Source organism: Sceloporus occidentalis, unplaced genomic scaffold (genome assembly GCF_023333645.1).
Source record: "Sceloporus occidentalis isolate IW3139 unplaced genomic scaffold, rSceOcc1.0.p SCAF_134, whole genome shotgun sequence".
NCBI lineage: Eukaryota > Metazoa > Chordata > Lepidosauria > Squamata > Phrynosomatidae > Sceloporus > Sceloporus occidentalis.
Genome location: NW_028317114.1, coordinates 2,468,035 through 2,492,798, shown reverse-complemented (window position 1 = coordinate 2,492,798; position 24,764 = coordinate 2,468,035). Strand labels below are relative to the sequence as shown.

General features: G+C 40.6%; 1 protein-coding gene across 1 annotated transcript in view; it reads left to right on the top strand.

The window, feature by feature from the left end:
- The first annotated feature begins 11,544 nt into the window (after window positions 1-11,544).
- The window catches only part of LOC149281369 (inorganic pyrophosphatase-like), a 38,781-nt gene continuing 25,561 nt past the window's right edge, over window positions 11,545-24,764 (top strand). Inside the window, exons 1-2 of the mRNA XM_089499404.1 lie at window positions 11,545-11,722; window positions 24,226-24,290. Of these exons, the coding sequence (XP_089355530.1) occupies window positions 11,545-11,722; window positions 24,226-24,290 (243 nt within the window). The remainder of the gene's footprint in view (window positions 11,723-24,225; window positions 24,291-24,764) is intronic.

The window sequence follows — 24,764 nt, the reverse complement described above, 5'->3', positions numbered from 1 at the left end:
CTCGTATGCAATAAATTTACTAAATATACCCCCCATCCTAACTCTATCTTGGTAGACTCTCAAGACGAATACGAGGTCCAGGCCAATCTAGATTCGAAGCGAATCCGTAATTCCATACATTACCTTGCTCATTGGAAGGGTTATGGCCCTGAAGAAAGGTCCTGGGTGCCTAGTCGGGATCTTCATGCCCCGTTATTACTCAAGAAACTTCATATGAAGTTCCCTAATAAACCTGGGAATGTGCAGCCTGCGGCCGGCCCTCAAAGGGGGGGTAATGTTACTCCTCGCACCTGCCAGTCTCAGAAACCTATACTTACCAGGGCACGGTCCTCCTCTGGTCCTGCTGACATCAGAGGGGGCGTGGCTAGGCAGGGCAGGAGGCTTGCTGCAGTGATGTCATCAGAGGGGTGGAGCTTTGGGAAGGCAGTGGATTTAAAAACCAGGAAGTGCTCTCTCTAGTTACCCTGTTGTGGTCTTCGTGCTTCAGTATCGCTGTGAGTTTGTTCCTGTGATTTTGACCATTTGCTTGCCTGTCTTCCCTTCTGCCTGTGTTACCCGGTTATTAATTTGGCTTGTCTGACTACCTGCTCTGGTTTGGATTCCCGGCTTGTACGACTACCTAATTTGTGTACCGACCTGGCTATCCTGACCATCCTGATTGTGTTAACCCCGGCATTGCTGAGTTCATCTGTGAATCCTGTTCCACGCTGACTTCTACACCTTGCATTCTCAACTCATATCTACTATATCTGCTACACCCAGCCTCCTCACTGTTGGGATCATCTAAATCCTGGTTGCTGCTCACGAGGGTCTCCTTTGGGAACGGTACTCCAGGTGGAAGAACTTCTGCGGTGAGTGCCGTGGTGTTAGCGGTCGTGACAATAATGCACCATGTCACAAAGCTCATATCATCTCAAACTGATTTCTTGAACATGACAATGAGTTCACTATACTCCAATGACTTCCACAGTCACCAGATCTCAATCCAATAGAGTATATTTGGGATGTGGTGGAACGGGAGATTCGCTTCATGGATGTGCAGCTGACAAATCTGCAGCAACTGAGTGATGCCATCATCTCCATATGGACCAAAATCTCTGAGGAATGTTTCCAGTACCATGTAGAAAGTATGCCACGAAGAATGAAGGCAGTTCTGAAGGCAGGGGGTCCAACCCGGTACTAGCAAGGTGTACCTAATAAAGTGACCAGTGAGTGTATGTTTTTTTTTAATGGAAACATTGTAATAAAAGACATTTAGCTCACACTATTTGATCTTCTTAAACCCCTTAAGGACAGTGGGCGGTCCCTAAACCCATTGAAAACAATGCATTTTGAGCCCGTACGTGTACGGGCTTTGTCATTAAGGGGTTAAAGATTGCAGGCTAAACTACAAACTCAGGCATGCTCAAATTGCCCTGTTCCAGCACTCTGAAACATTACCTGCATATGAAGGTGGACCTTGGATCTACAACAGCTTTCAACATTCTTCCAACATGGCAATAAATGATAAAGCAGGTTAGGCAGAATTCTCAAAAGATGCAGTAAAAAGTAACGAAAAAAATGCAGTAAAAAGTAACCTTTCCTAAATCATTTAAAAGAATTGACATTGACATGGATTACTGGTATATTACTGTGAGGTCAAAGCCCTAAGGTTTGACATTACACATATTTCATCTGGAGATGTATGCTGTCCTGTTTAAAGGGTCAGTTTCTATCTTCAATGAGGAGAGCAAATTTACATTAAAACAATAATCATGAGCAAAATAATTAACAAATATATGCATCCAAAAGAAACCAATAGTAATAAGATACAAAAATGCTTAAGGACATCCTGAAAAGTAATACATTTTAAGTAATTGTAACCATGGGCGTAGGAACCCCTAAAAATCTGGGGGGATAGCATTTTTCTCCATCAGATAACCCCTTCTTTCTCCCCATTAGATACCTCTTTCCTCTCTATCCCCTACCCCACTTTCTCCCCATCTCTTTTTTTGCAAACAAGTACAACTTGAAACACTGGTAAAAATAATGTACCTATAATACATTATATATAGGAAAAAACAGCTAATCTTTGAAACAAAAACATTTTTTTTAATATTGAAAAATTGGACCCTAGGCAAGTATTTCCTTGGGCCCCCATCCACGCTCCATAGCATGCAATCACTCTGCTCCCACACCAAAAAAAAATATTTGCCACAATGACTGCAGATTAGGGGTTGACTGTGAGAGTCAGTGCATTTGGAAGATATTGGAAAGAAAAGCCAATATAAATGTAATGAAGAATCTGTTCGTATGGGCTATGCTGACAGGAGAATGCATTAGTCTAGAATTAAGTTTCATAGTATAGGGGCCCCGCTTACAAGCAAGCATTATAGGATAACTGGTGTTTTCACACTAACTTTCTCTACATAACTACATTTTATTTGTTGTGTGTTTGGTCTCAGTAATGCTGACATCTGTAGTTTGTAATCCTCTCAAAATGCAATTACCGTATTTGCTCGATTATAAGACAAGGTTTTTGCAGAGCAAATGCTCTGAAAAATACCCCTCGTCTTATAATCGTGTTTGTCTTCTAATCAGACCTCAAATGGACTGACTATGTGACTAAGATCCAGATCCCCCACAGCGCTGCAGGGAACCTGCATCCTCCTGTCTGGTAACCTCAGCTGCTACTGGCACTTCCACCGGGGCTTCTATCACCGAGTGCCGGCGAAAGTGCGGGCAGGGTTGTCTACACGCATCACGCATACCTTCCCCAGCTGCCAGAGAGGAGAATTCCCCGCAGCGCTGCAGGGAATTCTCTTCTCTGGCAGCCGACGAACATCCACTCGATGGACGCAGACAACCATCCCTACCACCTCCACCCGCTGCCCCCTTTATGCCACTCTGCCTCCAGAAATGCCTTTTAACCCCCTATATGCCACTCTGCCTCCAGAACAGGTCCAGACTGGCCCACCGGGATATTTCCGCTGGTGCCTAATGCACACTGCATTTCTGGGGGCAGAGTGGCAAGCCTGGGGGCAAATGTGCATAACTGGGGGGGCAGGTTGGCAAATAAAAGGAAATGAAAACAAAAATGTTTTTATTAAATATGAAAAAATTGTTTACATGAATTAATATTTACTAGTAAAATATTGTCCTATAGGGTCATCTTATATTCAGGCTTTTTCTTTTTTTTCTAAATGAATATTCAGATTTTGGGGGGTCGTCTTATAATCGAGCAAATACGGTAGTTTGTAAGAGAAGGAATCCAATAACACAAGTACAGAAGCCCTAGAGCACAATTATATTGTCTGGAAGCACCTAGGAATTTCCAACAATTACTAACTGCTCATTGACCCTCTTGCATGGGTACCATTGCAACATACAGTATCAATGTAGTATGTAATCAGCAGTCAGAGAAATATAGCTGTAACCAAACTCTAACTTTGTTGAGACCCTTGTGATCTTGAAGTTATATTAAGGCACTTGTGGGAACAAAATAGATCTTCATATGTTTAAAAATGCATGCATTGTAAACCAATACCAGATGTTCTTTGGCATACAAATAATGCCACTAGTATGCTATTTAGACAACAAAGAGTTGGCACCATTTGGCTACTTTAACCAGTTATGGTATACTGAGTATTTAGCATGTTAATTTGTGGGATTGTATTTTGAGATGTTTTTGCTACATGTGTGGAACACCAACAATTCCATAAAATAATGACAGGGTCTTGAAGGACAGTATATGGAAAAAACTGAAATAGTAATAACATCATAAGGACTGCTTTTGTGAGACTAACAGTTAAGGAATTTCTCAGAGTATTTCTGAGAAAGTTATCTGCAGCTACTTAGTCTGCAAAGCAAATGTAGTAAAGTTAAAACAAATTTAAAACCATGTTTACAAGAGAACTCTTAAACCCAAACTAAATCCCACTCATAATCACCAACCCCATGCATAAGGTAAATAGTTCCCTTATATTTCCTCAGGTAGAATATTTAGGCTGCTCTATGATTTGTGAAGGATTTCTGCTTAGTAGTAGCTGTGAGCTATACTGGAAAGCCTGGTTAATTTGTTGGCGAAATTCGCCAATTAACGTTGGAACATATAGGCCCTAGAGTTTTCCCATTTTGAATTCTGTGGCTTTCATACATTTCAAGTCAGTCCATGCGGAAGGCAATTTGTAGCAGCTGTTAAAATAATTCAATTAATGTTCCTGCCATTGGCCAAAATGTTAACTGTAGGGCTTGTCCATAACGTATGGCGTATGGAGTAAGAAGCAAGGCAGCGATACATCCGGCAAGCCAAGGCTTCTAAACAGAGTATTAGAGAACTTGCATGGCCTTGTGATCCAATCAATTGCGGGTTGCAATTATGTAGCTATATTATAGGCCTTCATGTCTGGAAGGTTTACTCCTAAATTATCATACCTGGTGCTACCCGGAGCCTACCCTTGCAGGACGCTGCCAAGGCTGCCCACTGACATTGCGGCAAACACTGCCATTTAAAGGGGAAGTGCGGCCTCTCAGGACCCTGCTCCCACAACATGGAGACTTCGGGTGTTGACCAGGAGAAACGGTGCTTCTCCCAGAGTTCTTCAGGCCAAACTCGGAGAGTTCCCAGGTATGTAAATTATGTTTGTCCTGTTTTATTATGAATGCCTATTCTCAATTTTTGCCCTTCCAAATAAAGGAACCAAATCCAGACTTAATCCTCTTGGCAGCTAAATCTGTAAACAATAGGGGAGAGATTGGATTTTAAATAATAATTTGATAAAACTGACCATTTAAATAAATAATGCCAGTGAACGGGTGACATTTTGAACATACAACTCGTATGAGTTTTTAGTTAACCTAATCCCCAAGTAATCCATGTAATGGTGTGCCAATTTGTGTAGAATGCTGGGTTGTTTTATTGAACTACCCATGTGTAGGGCCTCTGACTTCCCAAGATTCATTTAAACTTTGTAATTTTGTCATAGGTAGTTAAAATCTCCAAGACTTGAAGGCAAGAATAGAACATTATCCGCAAATGCTCACTGAGTTTACCTAAGAGGGTTTGTGAGGACATTATTAACCTTAGCAGTGGTTCCACTGCCAAATTTAACAGTATGGGTGACAGCCCAGTCTTACCCACCTCTCCAAATGAAATGGCCCTACATCCAAACCATTTATTGTACGATATGTGTTATATTCTATATATAGATTATGGATTAACTTCAAAAAAGTTTTGCCAAAATAACAAGATTTCAAGATCCTAAAACGATAGGGCCAGACAACGGAATCCATCTGACATAATCCTGTTTTAAGCAATAGTATTATTCTAGCCATCCTTAATATATTAACAGGAATTCATTCAAATAAAATCATTATATAATGAGCGGGAGTTATGGATAAAGTATCCAATCTACTCTTATGATAGAAATTGTGTACCTACAGCATATTTTCTTCAAACTAAATATGCAGTGTATTTGGTATGTATTTATGAAGTGATTGTATGATATATATATATATATATATATATATATATATATATATGTATGTTTATTTCACATTTGCCCATAAGATAAAAACAAAAACTTCTTAGAATCTTTTGGACAGGGCTGGATTAAGAGCATCATGGGCCTAGTGCTGAGGATGTTGGTGGTCCCTTTTATGGAAACAAATAAAATAGACTGACTCTTAACTCCTCAGCATCCATGTGTACTGGATAAAGATGACATCAGTGCCCGACAGATAATATAAAATAGAATCCTGTGTGATGGGATTGGGAATACATCAGTACACTTAAAAAAGTAATCATACACGGGACACCTGAAGCCTCCTGAAATTCAGGAGGGTGCATTATTTATGATCCTATGCACTTTATTTTAAGACACAGCCACTGGGGTGGGAAATGTCTACTTTTATTTTACCAATGATTGACCAGAGGGTGCTGAACTTTTGGTCACATTGGAATATATTTCTTAGCAAGTAGCAACTAAATCCTCAGCTATTGCAGTATTGGAGCAGCCACAAAGCGACTTGGAAGACAATCTTCAATGCACTGACCCCTCCAAAACAAGGACATCTTGGGATGTGGGGTATTGCAGCAATGAGACAACCTTTCATCCATCCAACATTGGACTTTCTCTTACATTGCTCTTACAAAGCTATGAGCAAATAACTGAACAATTTGGTGTGTGTTTTTTTAGGTATGCTTTTAAATCAGTACTGTATATACAACACGAGTTTAACTTTTGCTACTATTCAAGAATTTGCATCTTGCTTTTGAGATAAGTTAACTGGGAAGTAATTAGTTAGGTCACTAAAATTACCTATGCACATACAAAACATTCCCTAAATCTGATTAAAAAACAATTTGCTACAAGCAGTTTATGATGGATAAATGGTACTCAAAATTCCAATCTCCCTTATCAACACAGATCTAAAGATTCTTGCAAAAATCCTGCCAACCAGACTACAACCGCTAATCCCGGGTCTGATTCACTTGGATCAGGTTGGGTTTGTCCCGGGCAGGGAGGCCAGGGACAACACCATTAGGGTCCTGGACCTCTTGGCCCATGTCGGCAATCGGGGGGGTCTCTCTCTGCTGGTCTGCATGGACGCGGAGAAAGCATTTGATAGGGTGGCATGGCCCTTCTTGTTTGGTGTTCTACGAAAATTAGGAATTGGCAGCCTTTTTTTTAAACATTATTACGTCTCTATACACCCACCCCACGGCAAAGATTAAGGTTAATGGGACGTTTTCTAAACCGGTGACTATTTCCAATGGTACTAGGCAGGGCTGCCCCTTTCCCCCCTGCTTTTTATTCTCCGTTGGAGCCTTTGGCCAACGCCCTACGTGCTGACAATGTTATTAAAGGTATTGAGGTGGGAGATGCCTCTCACAAATTATCCATATACGCAGATGATCTTTTATTTTCTCTATCAGACCGTCTGAAATCCCTAGAGCAGGTTGTCTCAGCGCCAACCTTTTCCATTCGGTTTCCAACTTTAAAGTAAATATGCAGAAATCAGAGTTACTCGGCCTTAATATTTCTTCTTCTTTGCAGAGGAAGATTAGACGTAAATTCCCCTTTCGTTGGCAACCTACCGCTATCAAATACTTAGGCATATATCTTTCAAAAGATATGGGTGAATTGGCATCTTTAAATTATCATTCCCTGTTGTCCGCTGTCCGTGGGGACCTTTGGAGGTGGGCCTCCCCTCACATATCGTGGTTTGGGTGAATGTGAATACTCAAGATGAACATTTTGCCACGGTTCTTATATCTCTTCCAGTCGCTCCCGATTTTCCTCCCCAGGTCCTTTTTCACATCGCGTCGCAGGCTGTTCACAAAGTACATATGGGATAATAAACCAGTGCGCCTGTCGTACTGTCATCTCTCCAGGACTTGTCTCCAGGGGGTATGGGACTCCCTGATGTAGAAATGTATTGGGTTTCGTCTCACCTCCATTGGAGACCTTGCACTCTGATAAACAATGGATACAAATAAAAGAATCTCTCTTTTTGGTTGATATATCGGTCGTGCATGGGTTCAGAAGTTTAGAACCCCCGGTATACTCAAACATCCCACTATCTCTCCGACCCTCAGGGTTATCTCTCGGATGTACTCTAAAGGCGTCTTATCCTCCTTCCCTGGACCCCTATTTCTGGCAACCGGAGTTTGTTCCAGGAGTGGGTAACCCTATTGTTAAAACTTTACTTCCAGCTGGGTCAAGGGTGTTACGGATATTACACGTGGTCGCTAATGGGGACATCAGACCCCTGTTAGACCTGTCGCGAGCTCAGGGACCTTCAGTACTTTTAGTTTTTTTTTACCGACAGTTGTGTCACTTTTTGCTTCAGCGTGTCACTAATCCTCTGTTTCATAGACCACTCACGGCTCTTGAGCTGCTTTGTGATGTTGACTCGAAACCAGCCCACCTCCTATCCAGACTGTATGGATAAACCTTATTATTATAGATTGTGGGAGCACGAGTTAGGTATGGATTGGGACAACATGGTACTTTTGATGCATAAAGGGGCTATTTCGAGTAAGACCCAGGAAACCTCCTTCAAGCTTCTATCCAGATGGTACAAGTTACCGCACCGCTTTTTCTCTCAAGTCTCCCCCGTGTGCTGGAGATGTGGATTAGCTCGGGGTACATACCTCCACACATGGTGGGAGTTGTACACTGATCTGTCCTTTTTGGGGGAAGGTAGAGGAGGTCATCAGAGAAGTGGCTGACCCTGAAATCAGGCTCACCCCTGAATTAGTTATGTTACAGCACACTTCACTGTCCTTTGGAACATACAAGCGATCACTTACCTTTCACCTAATTAATGCGGCCAGAACCACTATACCCAGATTTTGGAGATCAGACAAGGGGCCTCCTGTGGAGGCTTGGATACGACAGGTTATATACACATGCAATATGGAAGATTTAGTTATGACAGCTAAAGGACGGGGCAATAAAAACGATCTTAAATGGCTTCTTTGGACTCAATCTCTCTCTTGTCTCCCAGATTTACATCCATTTTACATCGCCAGCCACCACTGATATTATAGTTTAGATATCCACCATGTTTTGCTGAATTCGCGCATAAATCGGCCCACTCTGCCCGGACTCCTCAACCTCAGTTCGAGATTGGAAACGCACCCTCTGCTAGTTGTCTTATTATATACTGCTTTACCGACATTTGATCTGCCGTGCTGCCTGCTGGGTGGGGGAGATTTCATACCAAGCTGCCTTTTTGCTCCTTTTAATCTCCCCCTTTGTTTTTTCTTTTTTATGTTTCTCCCCTTGTTTGTTTGTTTTTTTGATGTACAAGTGCCCGTACTTAATTACTATGATATATAATGGATCTTAGTGTCTGTTGGGTTTGTACTGAACTGTATAGTCACTCGGGAGATATCTCTCCTCCTCCTCTGTTCGCTGGATACGGGGTACTGCTCTGTTATATTGTACTGTTGTTACTTTCGGCTGTTCATTACACTTTGCTACTTACATCTAAGGTACAATGAATGTCCTCATGTAATCCTTACGTGGTAATGTACCGCACATACCTTCCATGACATATAATCCACATTTCAATGTTTTATCTGGATATGTTTGTGCTGCATCTCTGAATGTGCTTTGTTGTACAACTGTGACTATACTTCATTGTACTATTATAAATAAGAGACTTGAACAAAAAGCGAAAAAAAAAAATGGTACTCAAAGTTGGAAGCGAGACAGGCCTACTTCCATTGTATGTATTTAATGGAAGCTTAGTCAGGAGAGATGTGGTTTCAACTCTTTGACTTTACGTTATGAATCACTAACACCAGAGAGCTTCTGTTTCAAAAATTCCTTGGTTGGTCCAGTAATGAATAGGTCAATGGACAGTTTAGCCCCACTAAATAAGAATGTACCGGTATATCAACTGTAGTTTGGGGTAGCCGTATTAGTCCAGTGTATAAGAATGCAAAAAAACAGAATGTTGCAGAATCTTGTAATACCTTTTTTATTGGACTAACAGTATTTAAAATAATAGACGAGCTTTCGGGAGTCCTCCCTTTATCAAGTCCAAGGAGGACTCCCGAAAGCTCGTCTATTATTTTAAATACTGTTAGTCCAATAAAAAAGGTATTACAAGATTCTGCAACATTCTGTTTTTTTGCATTCCGGTATATCAAAGAATGCTTTAAAATGCATTCTCCCAAAATGGAAAAGAGAGCACTTAACTGAAGTAGGAGTTGCAGCCCCTGTGGTCTAATGACACTGGCGGGCTGCTTTGAAGTGAAGCATGATGCCGTAACATATCCTGTTGGTTTATTAATTACTCCACTCATTCTATTGTGATTGAAATAACACCAGACCTACCCCTGTCATACCACTTTAGAGAAAGCAGTGTGTCTTTGGGCAGGACCTAGACAGGAATGATGTTGCCTTGACCATAGATTAATCTAGGGGTTGTTCCAAGGTATGTTGAACACCTGTGTATGCTAGCAGGGGGTGATATGTAACCAAATATTGGTGTCCAACACATGGTCCACTCACATCCCTCCTATGTCTAGGGTTACTACCTGTCCAGGTTTTGCCTGGACAGTCCAGGAATAATAAAGAAGTATGTTCAGGGTCCCAGATTTACCTCTTCATGTCCCAGGAATTCTGCAAGTGGGAGCAATCAAAGTAAACTAGGTCACAGAGTGACCTCTGATGAGGTTGAGCACATGTACTGCAATCAAAAATGCAGGGCAATGGAGTTCTGCCTGCTGATAATCTGTGGTCAGCTGCAGTGGGGATCAAAGTGAAAAGAGGCAGAAGTAGTTTCTCTCATGCTTCCAGAATAAAATAAGTATAGTTAAAAAATACAATTAATCTATAACAAAATGAACCCCAGTGGTGTCACCAAGACATATAAAAGGTACTGCCTGGTTACAAGTGATCCCTGAGGTCTTTAAGGGTAAATCAGAATTTTATTGTAATTTTCCAAATAATGCAGGGAAGGGGTACAGAAAGGAAAAAGGGGAGGGGGGAGGGAAAAAGAATCCATACAGGCGATACACAGTGCGCCAACGCGCTACAAAAAAGGCAATAACAGAATACATGGATAGATCACGCACAAGGACACACGGAGTGCCCATACAGCGAAGGAACCACAGTCCGGAAACACAATGCGGAAGAACCATCCCGTGCTCCTAGTAGGACATAGCAAATACATGGGGATCATGAACAGTTGCGGAGAACATACGAGAAGTCGGAGTGAACAGCTCGACACGCAAACAGAATGGTCGGTAGAGCACGAAACATGGGATACCACAGAAACCCCCTACCAGAATTGGCCCCACGCTGGAGTGGAACCAGGAAAGCACTACTAAGATAGAGCTCACACGGAAGAGAGTGTATGCAACATATGATACCAATGGAAAGTATCCCAATATACGCCAGTCGTCAAGCTAGGAATGGCAAGGCACTGAGAGGTGGGAAAGGCCATGCTGTGACAATTAATTTAGTAGCGTAGGCGTAACGCCAGGATAAATTGGAAGCACATAGCGAGCCCTACCAACCGGCAACGCAAGAGCTCTCGGAAGGGCTGGACCCCAAGGGGCCACATGTTAGAGGGAGGCGCAGAGCAGACCAGAGGGAAAGGCAAGGAGGGAAAAGAAAAAGGGTAGAGAGAAACTGGAAGGGAGGGGCCAAAGGAGGGAGGGACAGGGCGCAGGCGGGAGAGGAAACTGAGAGGACCAAAAAGGAAGGGAAGAGTATAAGAGAGAAAAAAAAAAGGGGAGAGGAAAGAGGAAGATAAAGAAGACAGCAAAGACGTACAGCACATAAATTACTCCAACAAGGGACGAATAACAGGGTCACTCACGAAAGACAGCCAATAGAACCACGTGGCCTGATAGCGTTCCATGCTCCCAGAAGCAATATAATGAAGTTCATCCAGGGCCCGGATCCGCTCCACCCTGAGCACCCACTCGGCGAACGTGGGGGGGGCAGGACAACCCCAGTGTAAAGGTATTAAAGCCTTAGCAGCCACCAACAAATGGCAAAGTACCGATTTCCGAAAGCACTTGACGGATTGGGGCACATGGAAAAGAAGGAAGCACTCCGGAGTAAGAGGGGGAACCGAGTCCGTGAAGCGGTGAAGCGTGGAATGGACAGCAGTCCAGAAAGGGACAATACTCGGACACTCCCACCAGATGTGGAGGAGGGAACCCGGGGTGGCGTTGCACCGCCAACAATGGTTAGGAACATCGGGGCGATAGGTAGAGAGTAGTGCAGGAGGGCGATACCAGAGGGCCAGCAACTTATACGACATCTCCTGATCCCTGGCACTCCTGGAACATCAGTAATTGAGAATACATATCCTCTCCCACTGGGGCCGCGTGAAGGTGAGTCGCAGCTCCGACTCCCAGCGACCCATAAACGCCGGTGGCACGGGGTTAAAAGCGTCGAGGAGAAGGCCGTACAGACGGGAGACACCATGAGCCAATAAGGAGGGCGCCACACAGAGATCTTCGAACACAGTGAGGGCACGAGAAAGATTGTGTTGTCGGGGTAGGGAGCAACAGAAACTGCGAAGTTGCGCATACTTAAAAACATCAGAAAAAGAGGGAGGCGAAGAAGGGGAGAGCTGGTTCAGGGGCTTAAGGCCCGCAGGCGACCAATAAGAGCGGATACTGCCAGTCCGGTCAGAGGGAAGGGCAGGGAAAAGGAACTGCCCCTGGCCGGGTGGGAAGTCGGGGTTATCCCTGACAGCGGTCAGAGGGGAGGGAATAGTGGAAAGTCAGGTGTGCCGGAGCACGGAATGCCAGACGTCCAACGTGGCCCGTATAAATGGGTGAGGCGTGGCTAGAGACCTAGCCGCCGGAACCGACAACCAGGGCAGCACACCAGCAGGGGATCCCAAGAGGCAAGACTCAACACCCTGAGGTCTTTAAAACCCCCAAAGAAATATAAAAAAAAAAATCACAATGTAAAGGAGCATTTTTCTTTTTGAGAAAAAAAAAACTACTCAGAGGATGTTACTGGTTTGGGGCTTTTTTTTTCATTTGTGGGGCCCAACCTGTGGAATAGAGGTGAGATTGCAAAAATGTCTGCTGTTTTTAGTACTAAAGGACTGACTCTACAAAACAAGCTGTATCAAAAGGAATAGGGTGGGTAGACATGGAAAAAGAGAATCACAATTGAACAATGACAAATAAAAAACAAAGCTCCAGTCACACTGTGGCTGGCAATGAAAGTTTTAAAGAAAGCCAGTGATGTGCCAACACACTATCCAATGTCACATACTCTTCACAAAAAAGATTTCTTTTATTTTAGCAGTGGAGTCACTAAATTCTATTGTTTGGGATATTTTAATTACGGACATTAAATGTATATAATCGTTCCAATCCAACCGAGGGATTTCTATCGACAGCTACGTCATGCTTGATACCGTATTAAACTAACGCAGATACCATTCTTTAAAATTCAGAATACTTTATTCAGTTGCGAAGGACATAAAAGAATACTTGTCTTTTGCAGCCACTAAAGAAGCCACCTCCACGTGGCACGCAAATTGTGTCATAATTAAAGCAGACAGACCAGCGGGCTAAAGAGTCGGTTTGTTCGGATTACTGGCTTTACGTCACTGCACGCTCATTCACTCTACCGGCTATCTGACACCGCACTCTGCTATTGGATGAGAACTCAAAGAGGGCTAGGCTTATCTACAATTTTCTTTTGACAGGAGTGAGCCACCGGGACACACCCCGAGCCTTTCGGCGAATGGTTGACATTGGGGGCGGGGCATTGTGAGGGTATGGTAAAGCTTCTTAGACAGGCCTGTCCTCGTTGCCTCTACTATCCGACCCATTCAGCACCAAGTGTCTGACTCCTGACTCCAGCAGCATGGCTTACATCATCGAGCAGAGGGCCCAGGCCAATAGCCTGGAATACCGGCTCTTCTTCAGTAAGTTATTGCCACCTGGGACACGCAGTGTGAGCCAACAGCATAATTATTGTGGTTTCTGTTCACAGGGCATTGTGTGGGAAAGGCCCATGGCAGGTGAACAGTGTAGGGGGTTACTTATACTGGTATGATCCAAAGACATGCTCTACAAGACACGTCCCTGATGATATCAGTTAAGGGGGCACAGGGTCCATGTGGCTGTAAGGGTTAATGAAATTCAGTGGGCAAAGAACTACATGTGTTGATGGGTATATTTTTATGTATACAAAAATGCCAGCAGATGCAGTCGGTGCTTTGCAATTTGAATGCAACACAGAACCAGTAAAATGAGTGCATCTGGCATGAATACTTTGGCACTGCCCTGGAGAGCTTACCAAGTGCGAGGGGTAACAAGGTAAACTGTTTTTCCCAAGTACAGCAAGATGTTCAAGTTCTTCCTGATTTTCATTGACAGAGAGGAGTGACAGAAGAGTGATATTTGGGTGAGGTGGTACAGGTAACTTTTTGACTAGCATCCTGATAAGATAATGGATGAGCATTTGTTGACATGAGCAAAGTTCGAGGTCTGTAGATCACTTTAACTTATTCATGGGTGACATCTGACATATTTAAAGGGACATTCACTTTTTTTTTTTTATTATTGTTTTTTATATATATATATATATATATATATATATAAATTAGTGCCATCATATTCTAAGCCTAGAATATTCAGTATATGACTTGCAATATATAACTATATATATATATATATATATATATATAACCCATTGTACAGCGCTATGGAATTTTTGATGGCGCTATATAAAACAATAAATAATAATAATATATATGACACCTTTTCGTTCCTGGTTCCGATGGAGTTTCAATATATATCTAGTCTGTAAGCTGTATCTGCAAACTGATTTATTGCAATTGTAATTTAGCTATTCCTTTTGTACAAGTTCTACAAACAGGGCCACATTTGGCACTCCACATATTATGACAGCGCGCTCCTAAGCACTAGTTGGTATTGTACCTTGGACTGGTTAGAACAATATATTTATATATACTATGTTGCTATAGATAACAATATGTGTGAGTAGGGTTTTCAACTCTAGAGAGGTAATTTTCCCCATAAGCAAATGGTACGAGCTTAAAGAATGTTTCACGTGTCTGATTATTGTATGTTGGGCGGTGTCAGTGCAGGTTTCATTTACACCTTTTGTCAATGCGCTCAGTGCGTGGTATATATGTGTTATCTTATAAGGTTCACTTATATAGGCAATGTTCCAGGTGAAGATAAATAGCTGAGTGAACAGGGTTATAACATAGTGCTGTCTCAGATATCTGTGTATCACCAAAAACACTTTGATCAATTAATTAAACAGAAACAAATTGCACCATTCAACCGGAATAGCTACAATGCAAAAGTAAGTTACCGTAGGAGTCTGGAACAGTCCTAAAATAGAGCACAAGTATAGAAATAGATAAAGAAAAAAAAAAAAAGAAAAATTGAAGAGATTTATTTTGTATTGTGTGTTAATCCCTCTTATTCTTATTTTCAATATGTTAGTCCTCAGTATTCAGAAAAATCTAAATTAGAATAAAAGGGAAAAAGCCATAGGGCATAATGAAGGTACAGCTTCCCGCTTTTAATTTTCCACACTAGTTATTGTTAACTGGCACAACGGAGCAGATCTGCCGGCCCTCCACTTGGCCCTTGTAAATCCTCAAACTAAAGTTCGTTTGTAGATCCCTGCCGGCAACTCTTACACAGAGAATGTTCCGTCCGAATTGGCGCCGTGGCAGAAATCCCAGAGTTAGTGATTGCTCACAAGAATAGGCCTTTGCGTTGAACACATTAACTTTACTTCCTGAGGGTCCCCCCAATACGATGTAAGTCTCTTTCATTTTTCTATTTTCTTTTATTTTTTCATCTATTTCTATATTTTTAAGACATTTTTATGACTGTTCCAGATTGCTACAAAGTAAACTGCCCCCGTTACTTTCTTTTGCATTGTAGCCATTGCAGTCCTCTAGTGCCATGTTCTTTCTGCTCTCCGTAGGACAGGAATTTGTGAGTTTGAAAATGTGTGATTTATTATCAATATTGTACAATAGCGTGATTTAATTCCCTTTTAATACAGTTATCGTGTAGTTTACAGTTTTTTTTCCTACAACCTTTTCCTCCTACCTTTTTATAATTCCATGTCCTGTTTGGGACAGTATGAAAATTACCTTTTTTGAACATTTTCTTTTTACCTTTTGATTACGTTGAAGAAGATTACAGTGACTTTTATTGAGTTGAAACTTTTCTCATTTCTTACTTAATTCTGGATTATGAAATGCTTTTAAATTCTCCTTGACTGTGGATACCGCAATATCTGTGAGCTATCATTCGATAAGCCTCGCACATTTACTATGCTTTCACCCGATGGGAAGCAGGATCTGCATCTGGTGGCTTTATCCACATAGAATAACGTGCAGAAGGTAGGTTGCCTTTTATCAAAGCTTAACATGAAGAGGGCAGGCACTCTCCTCATAACCACCCTTTCTCAACTCTGGGACCAGTGTGTGAACACACTTCCTTCTTCTCATTGGTTGTTTTGTGTAATATTTGTATTTGCTAATTTGTCTCGACATTTCATCATATACACTTTAATGGCCTGGAGTATGATAGATTTGATGCAGTCAAGATACAAACAGGTTTGTGGTCACCTTAAGTTATAGAGCATAATTTGAACTGAACCATCTAGAATGATGAAGCTTATAGGACAGATAGGATGAGAACAAGCAGAAGCCACTGTCTGAGAGCTAAGTGTGACAAAGTGAATAGTCAACTGCATCAAAAGATCCAGAAGAATTAATAATATACAGCAGTGTTGGTGAAATAATTGTAAGTACAGTGCCAATGAAACATTGTGAATTGAATAAATATAAAATCAATGAGATGAATCAAAAAGTTATACACCATATGACGCGCTGGGCAGATGCTCTTTATAACAAGGCTATATTGTGAAATGAATTGGCCCATAGAATGAGTTTGGAAGATCTCAAGCAAAGTAGAAAATTTAGCGAATACACTTTTTTTTATTCATTAGAGGTACCAAATAATCTGCTAAGGATTTTGGACCAAAGAATGTTGGTATGGGAGGACAGCAGAGGTCAACCCACCATAATAGACCCTCCTATTATAATAGATCAATACGTATTGGTTTGATAATTTCTCAAAGGGTTCATATGAGATAATTTTTTTCCGTCAGTTACTGGTGTAATTTCTTAATCCATTTTAAAGAAAGAGATATGAATCACTTGGGTTTCCTTAGATGCCGTTGATACCTGCTTTTTTTTAGTACAGTGGAAATAGAACAAATGTGCAGTACAAATGTGTATGTGTGTGTGTGTAAAAGGGTGAAGCCGTATTAGTCCAGTAGACACGATGTCAAAAAATAGAGTATTGCAGAGTATGCGGTGATACCTTTTTTATTGGACTAACATAATATTAAAAAGACAAGCTTTCGAGAGTTATCCTCCCTTCATCAGGTCTGAAGCAATACTAATCACATGATAGAGGTTACAACTTAAAACAAGTGATGGTATAAGGGGGGGGGGTTGAGTGGGGTGTCGTAAATAATAGGTCTGGAGGTGAGAAATGCAGAGAGGTAGAGAGATAACCCAGGGACAGAACAAATAAACTTAGGGAACCAATAACCACAGTAAAGCATCAAAGATAATAACAGCAATTAGACGCAAATTGGATGTTTAGATGAAGTTCTGGTAGTGTTTAAGGAAACCAGAATCCACATTAAGTCCCTCTTTTATGGTGTTAAAATGTGTAATGTCTCTGAAATTTCCTTTGAGTACTTTAATTTTTAGGTTTTGGATGGAGTGATTGTTCAGCATATCTCGGGGGGGGGGGGAGACAGAGTGGCAGCATGTTTTTTGGTGCTTTTTTTAAAGAAAAAAAAACAAAAAAGCACCAAACTTTTAGGGTGCGGCCTATATACGGGGGCAGCCTATATCCAATACGGTATATATTTTGCATATTTTTATCAGATCTTATGTTAGAACTACACCATTTGTTCTGAGCTAACTGTATTCCCTTGGCCGTAACTTCAATCTCTGCTGTGAGGCTGACTCAGCTAGTTGGTGCAACCTCCTAATGAAGGAGCATCTAAATTACCTGCTTTAAGTTTCATAGTTTAGCAATTCTAATGAGCGGGAGCAGATGTGATATCGCATTAGAAGGAGTGTTGGTATGGGGTTGATAGATGTGAGTACAGAATCACAGGACTAATTAACACCACAAGATGATAGGTGCACTCTGGCTTGTAATTTCTTGTCTAACTTCATAATTGGTGTCCTAGTTTTAAACAGGTTGAGCAGGCTGACAGGACCAATTTTGTTAGCTATTTGTGTGTGCAGTATGCATATTATATAGCATTGAAAGCCAGTGTAACTAATTTTGACCCCAGTAGTGACCCTAAGAACTTGCCGTTCTCCGCAAGTGGCATATCTGGGTGGGAGAGATGGGTTACTGCTATGTACTGTGGCTGACTCTCTCCCTTAAGGAAGCAATAATCTTAGTTATAACCATGGGCTAATGAGTAAATTTGTTTGTTGGCAGCTCTCTGCCTTAATTTGTTCCATGCCAACTTTTTCTTAAGACTTAAAATGTCATAGTGGATCAAGATGCTTAAAATGAACAGTCGTGCCCTTCTTTGATTTACAGAATTTACAGAATTACAGCAAAGCAGAATATCTACCCCTTTAGCGTGGCAGCACGTTCTTCTAAGTATGCTAATGTTTTAGTGACATGGACAAGTCACTCTAAGGCAGAGCCCTGCGCGGGACGTCTTTTTTTTAATCCCGTTCCCGCAATGTGGGTGTTCTGCTCCCGCCACATTTGTGGCCAATCAAGCCCACCTCCTTACCTGAACTGCAGAGTTCCTGCGCAGCCCCTCAAGGCTGCCTTCTCGCTGCTCCCTGACAGCGTCTCTTCTCTTGCTCCGCCCAGGAACAAGGCGGAGTCATGGGAAGTGATGTCACATCACGTGACTCCGTTTTGTTCCTGGGCAGAACAAGAGAGGAGGCACTGTAAGGGAACAGCGAGAAGGCAGCCTTTGCGGGACTGCGCGGGATTACCGGGACCGGCAGGTACAGTGCCTGACCGCCCGTTCCCGCCCGCAGCACCAGCAAAACCGCCCGCAAGTTTTTTCCCGCGAGACACGCCTTCCAATGCAGTCCTCTACTCTAGGATTCAGTGTTGCCACTAGGGAAGACTGAACGTGGATGCTTGCACAGCCATAGGCTACAACCAATTTAAAAGGCATCCGGGGTTAGAGCAGGAAAAGAGATAATGCTTTAACAGATACCACATTGTACTGGAGGCAATAATTGCATTTATCTTTAAAATCTGTGGCTCAGTTTAGTTACATTTCTTTGTATAGAAGATATCTTCCCATCTGCGGTGAATGGCAGTTTATAGATGTACTTCACATAGCTTCTAAAATGTAGGTTTTTTTTGTATTTCTAAATAAAATAAATCATACTCTTCCTATATGACATGGAAGAATATTTGTGTTGTAATTACTACTTACCTTTTTATGTCCATATGCTTGCTTAATTTAAACATATTTTTATTTACCCTTCAAAGGTAAAAAAAAAAAAAAAAACACAAAAAAAAAAACCACAAGAGGCAAACCAGAGTACAACTCAAACCTATGTTTCTGATATAAAAAAAAAGTATCACATCTCTGTTTTTGAATACCGACATTTCTTAATATGGATGTTGAATACATCTGCAGGTTTGTTTATGTGACTGTTCCCAAGAGTCATAGCTAGCTCGTTTTGCGCCTAAGGCAAGAACAGAAAATTGTGTCCTCCCCCCACTCTATTGTAGATAAATAAATGGCAAGGAAAATAATTATATTAGAACTATTTCTTTCAGTTAAATAAGAGTCATAAAGATGTCTAACATTTATATAGTAGGTATAAAAATTGCTCTCAGTATTAATCTGTATTTATCTAGCTTTTATACAGACTCTGTATTGAAAAATGAAAGTGGTTTTTCATGGCATTTCATCCCTCAGAGATGTGACCATAATTGAATAATTCGGGGGGGAAAAAAAATATAGTGCAATGACGTTGGGTAAATAAAAATGTATAACTTTCACTCGCGTTATAAGTGTGAGTGTTTATCTCTTTTAGTTGTATACTTCTATGTTCATCAAGATAATATAAAAGTCCCTTCAATATCTATGAGAATACATAAAAACAACAGTTATTCAAATGATATATTAGATTGGGTATCCATAAATCCACAAACATATGTAACCATAAGGCACACAAAAATCCTCAGATGATGTCGAGTCCAGAGATCTAAAACGGCAATCAGCATAAATAATACATTCCCATGAGACTGTTAATCATTAAAAACATATAATGTAGAAAATGGCAAAACTGCTTAATAGTAACAAAATAATGAGCAAGAGCTGCTAACAAAAGCAAAACATGCAAATATGGGGAAAATATTTAATATGAATAATACATAGCACCTAAAACACAGAAGCCATCAAATGAATTAGGAAAAAGGCAAGAAACAGATATGTTATCTAAATAATGGAAAATGCAGTAAATAAATGAACAAATAATGGAAATGCAGTTAAAAACATACGAAATGATCAATATTATTAGTTGTGCTCTACAGATTCTGTCCCGCTTTCACCTTTCCAATCCTTCCTCAACACTGGGGTAGACTAGCCTTCATCTGTCACTGTTCCTCAGTGATTTAATCCAAACTACTTGCGGTTGGATAATATAATATCCATTTATTTCTGATCCGTATCTGAAATGTTCCATTATTGATGTTTTTTTTTTTTTTTTTGTGTTTTTTTTTTTTTGGAGGGTCATGCTTTTAGGTGCAAACAAGGAATGACTGGAGTTGTCTTTCGCTGCAACCTAGCTGAATCAACCCTGACATTTCTAATAATGCATTTCTTTTTTTAAAGATAAGTCCACTGTTCATTCATATACTTTTTTTTTCACTATGTCACTAAAATGTTTATGGCATTTCCTATACTTTCTCACTGTTTACTAGTTCATGCATTCAGCATGGAGAAACATGGCTTGGGGAAATTCAATTGGAGCTTTCGCCCCCTCTGCCGACAAAGATTCGAGCTTTGACAATTTGACCTCTGTAACATAGAATATGCTCTTGATGATTGCTAAGTTTTTTGGTTTTTTTATGTAAACGGATGCCAGCTTTGGTCCAATCTGTCCCTTAGAAGCCTTTTGTTGTGCAATGTGTTGCCTCGTGACCTTCTACCCGCAGAAGAAAATAAGCAATCTGCTGTTTTAATCACTTGATAGGATTTTCTCCTAACAATAACTTTTTCATCTTGACCTTTAAGGGAGATAGTTTTGTGCTGTGCAAAATCATTTGCCCTGTTCTAAAAATATTTGCATATTCTTTGATGTAATATGTTTCTCTGTTTTAAAAATATTTTCATAACAAAATAGAATATGATAAGCAAAATAAAAGGAAAAATAAGTTCAGGAATAGAAGTCAGTTAAAACTTTAAAATGAGACTCGGTTAAGTCTATATCTCTGTAGTCCACATAAAGGCTTGTTAATAACAATCTGATAAAATGTTATAATAGTACAGTAAGGAAAGCAGGCAAGTGTAAAACTGCCATGAACAATTTGCTAGATACAGGTAAAGTTGGAGAATTAGCTGGCCTGGAATTAACAAAGTACATATTGTAAATATGAATATTTAGTGTTTAATACAAGGTGAAAAGGGTCATGTAATTACTATGGTATTTAGTAGAGGATTAACTTTCCATGACAACCTTCTTTTGTAGGATGTTGTTGCCTAAGGAAGTTAGTTTGTCCATTAGTAGTTTTTTTTTTTTTGTTTTTTTTTTTTGTTTTTTTTAAATTTATATTATGCTAATGAGATTCAAGGTTGGAAATTTGAAACTAGAGGTCTGCTGTGGCTGTATGCAAGACAAAAGTATTTTTTCAATAAAATATGTCTGATAAAGGCAATTGTGAAAAAGGGCTGTGGTGTGTCTTTATGGTGTGTCTTTCCCAAGATTTGCTCAGAAACCCTCAAGCACGTGGATGCATAATTTGGAAAGGGGTAAAGTACCAATGGAGAAAAATCTAAGAAACATACGATTTGAAGACAATCACTCCTCAAGATTGTAAGCTTGCGAGCAGAGCTCTCGCCACCTAATGTATCGGTTTGTCTTAGTCTGTCAATTTTTGTCTTGTCAGACCCCTTTAATATATGTATTGTATGTTGCGTAAATTGTTGGCCCTATATAAATAATAATAATAATTTAGCCCATGTAGTCAATTTTCCCTTCTTTAAAGACCCCAATCTTTATTTGGTCCTTGACCTTCTCCTATATATAAAAAGCCTGAATATAAGACTACCCTATAGGAAAAAAGTTTTACCAGTAAATGTTAATTCATGTAAACTATTTTTGTAAATAAAAGCTATGATTGAGAAAAATATTTTGGTTTATTGCCTTCTATTTTCCAACCTGCCCCCCCAGTTATGCACATCTGCCCCAGAAATGCCTTATACCCCCTATATGCTTCTGTGCCCCATGATATGCCTTTTAACCCTCTAAATGGCACTGTGCCCCATGATATGCCTTTTGACCCCCTATGTGCCACTCTGCCTCCAGAAATGCCTTATACCCCTATATGCCACTCTGGCATTAAGGGGGTTAAAAGGCATATTATGGGGCAGAGTGGAATATAGGGAGGTGTAAGGCATTTCAGGAGGCAGAGTGGCATTAAGGGGGTTAAAAGGCATTTCATAGAGCACTCTGCCTCCAGAAATGCTTTATGCCCCCCATTTAACACTCCCCCTCCCCCCAAAAAACTTACCGGTGCTTCTGACTCCCCTGTCATGTAGCCGGAGCAGCGTGTAACTTACGCTGCAGCCGGAAGGAGGTGTGGCTAGCAGCGGGGGCTGTCTGCATCCATCGCGCAGACCTTCCCCGACTGTCAGAGAGAATTCCCCGCGCTGGCGCTGGGAACTCTGATCTCTGACAGCCGGGGAAGGTCTGCGCGATGGACTCAGACAACCCCCGCTGCTAGCCACACCTCCTTCCGGCTGCAGCGTAAGTTGTCTATGCGAATCGCGTAGACATCTACACGCTGCCCCAGCTACACACTGGGGACTCGTAAGCACCGGTAAGTGGGGCGGGACAGGAGGGGGAGACAGGAGGATCCAGGTCCCCTGCAGCTGCGGGGGATCTGGATCTTAGTCGTTTCATAGTCAGACCTATTCGAGGTCTGATTATAAGACGACGCCGATTATAAGACGATTGCTCTGAAAAAAACCTCGTCTTATAATCGAGCAAATATGGTACTTTGACGATTTGCTTCTTGTGAGTTATAAAAGTATTTTGATGTGGCTTCCCATGTGCCTGCCTGGTCTTCGCCTTCTAGACTTGTCTCTCTTTGCCATTTTGGCATATCATAGTCTCATGGCTTTGGTGGGAAGGTTGGCCGTAAATTATGGAACTCAGCCTTAGTGTGGCATCTGAAATGCATGCCTTTTAAAGCTTTATAGTGGGTTTTTTTTTTTGGTTGTTGTTGTTTTAGCATCAGCACCTTTGTGCCCCAGAGGCATCATGGTCCTAAAGACTGAGTTCAATCGTGTGTGACAGACCTTGTATACATTTATTGATTTAATTTTCCAATAAAGTTTGTTAGTTGACTCATATATATTGGACAACTGCTTATTGCTAATTTATTGAATATACTTTAGTACATTATACATACTCGCCAACATTAGGATTATTGTGCTAATGTTCAATTCTCATAAAAACCCAAACTTTTCATAATTAAAGAGCATGGCATATTTAACTGGGAATATTTGTAGAACAATAAACTCGGTTCTTTTTTTTTTTTTTTGGTCCCAAAGCTCCATCATATCCTGCTTTATTGCCGCTGGGGGTGTCTTTTCAGTGCACAAATAGAACTCCTGGAGATGGCACACATCACTGTACTTTAAGCAGCATTTATAAAACCCAAGATAAAAAGAAGCTGTCGCCTATTCAACCATAAAATGCTTATAGCTTGTTGTTCAGTTAATGAAACTGTCTTACGTTGTCCTGAAGCAGTAAAATGAAATATACAATTTGTTAGTATTTTTTCAGGGAGAGCTTCATCGTCATGTGACACAAGTAGCTGAATAAACCTTCAGAAAATGCATTAAAATAGCAAATGCGCAAAAGTTTATTAGCGTAAAATGGCAGAGTGAATTTTTTCACTTATGCACCAAGGTCTAATTATATGACACTTTGTCCGATATACAATGTATTTAGTTATTTTTAACTTGGCTATTGGCTATAATGAATGTGCTCTGTGTTGTCAAGGTAGCTTATTTTTACTTATAATTAGAGAATTTTCATTAAGAGACATTTCTTTTAGTTGCTAGTCGTACATCTTTACCCGGGAGACCAGGTCATATCCAAAACACTTAATTAACAAGCTTCAGGTCAGATTTTTCACGTAGATCATCATATGACTATTCTAGTAGAAAAAGTATTTTGTTTTTAATCTAATTTTTTAAATGGAGTATGATTGTTGTGATTTCCTATGCTATGCCACCATCTATCTTTCATAGACATACATTAAAAAGGCTAAATGACGCATGATACTGCTATGTCACGTACAGTATGGCTAAGTACATTTCAGTACTTGCCCCTTATAGATGTATTTCCAATCGCACTGCCACAACTTGTATCTTCTCAAAAATGTATTGATGGGTATTCTTCAGGAATTATGATTTTGTCTTGCAGAGGACTGCAAGGGACAATACATCTCTCCATTCCATGACATCCCTCTTTATGCAGATGAAGCAGAGGTGAGTGGTCTATGTAGATCTGAAGCAAATATTTTAATTATCATTAGTTTTGTTTTAAATGAGATTTAATAGAAGGTTCCTAAACTTTTTATGTTACATAAATCATAAGATTTGTGAAACATGAAGTTGATGAATCTGCTCAAAGCCAAACTATATAAGTGGGTGTAGCTCCACCCACATATGAATTATGTAATAAGAGGGAGGGGTCAGATTACAATATAGTGTGCATCCTTTAGTTCTCCCTTATACCAATGTTCATTATTTTCTGTTTCTTTTTTTTTTCTTTATACGGGTAATTGCTTTTATCAGTTAGATACATGACCATATGAACCACAAATTGTAAATATTAATGAAATTGTTGTAGACGCTGTTTAAATGATAAGGGGGAAGTATTGTTGCATGGGGTTGACATGATACCAAAGGGAATTCCTAAATTTTATCTTCAATTTGTTTTTGATGGTTTTCCTTGTTAAT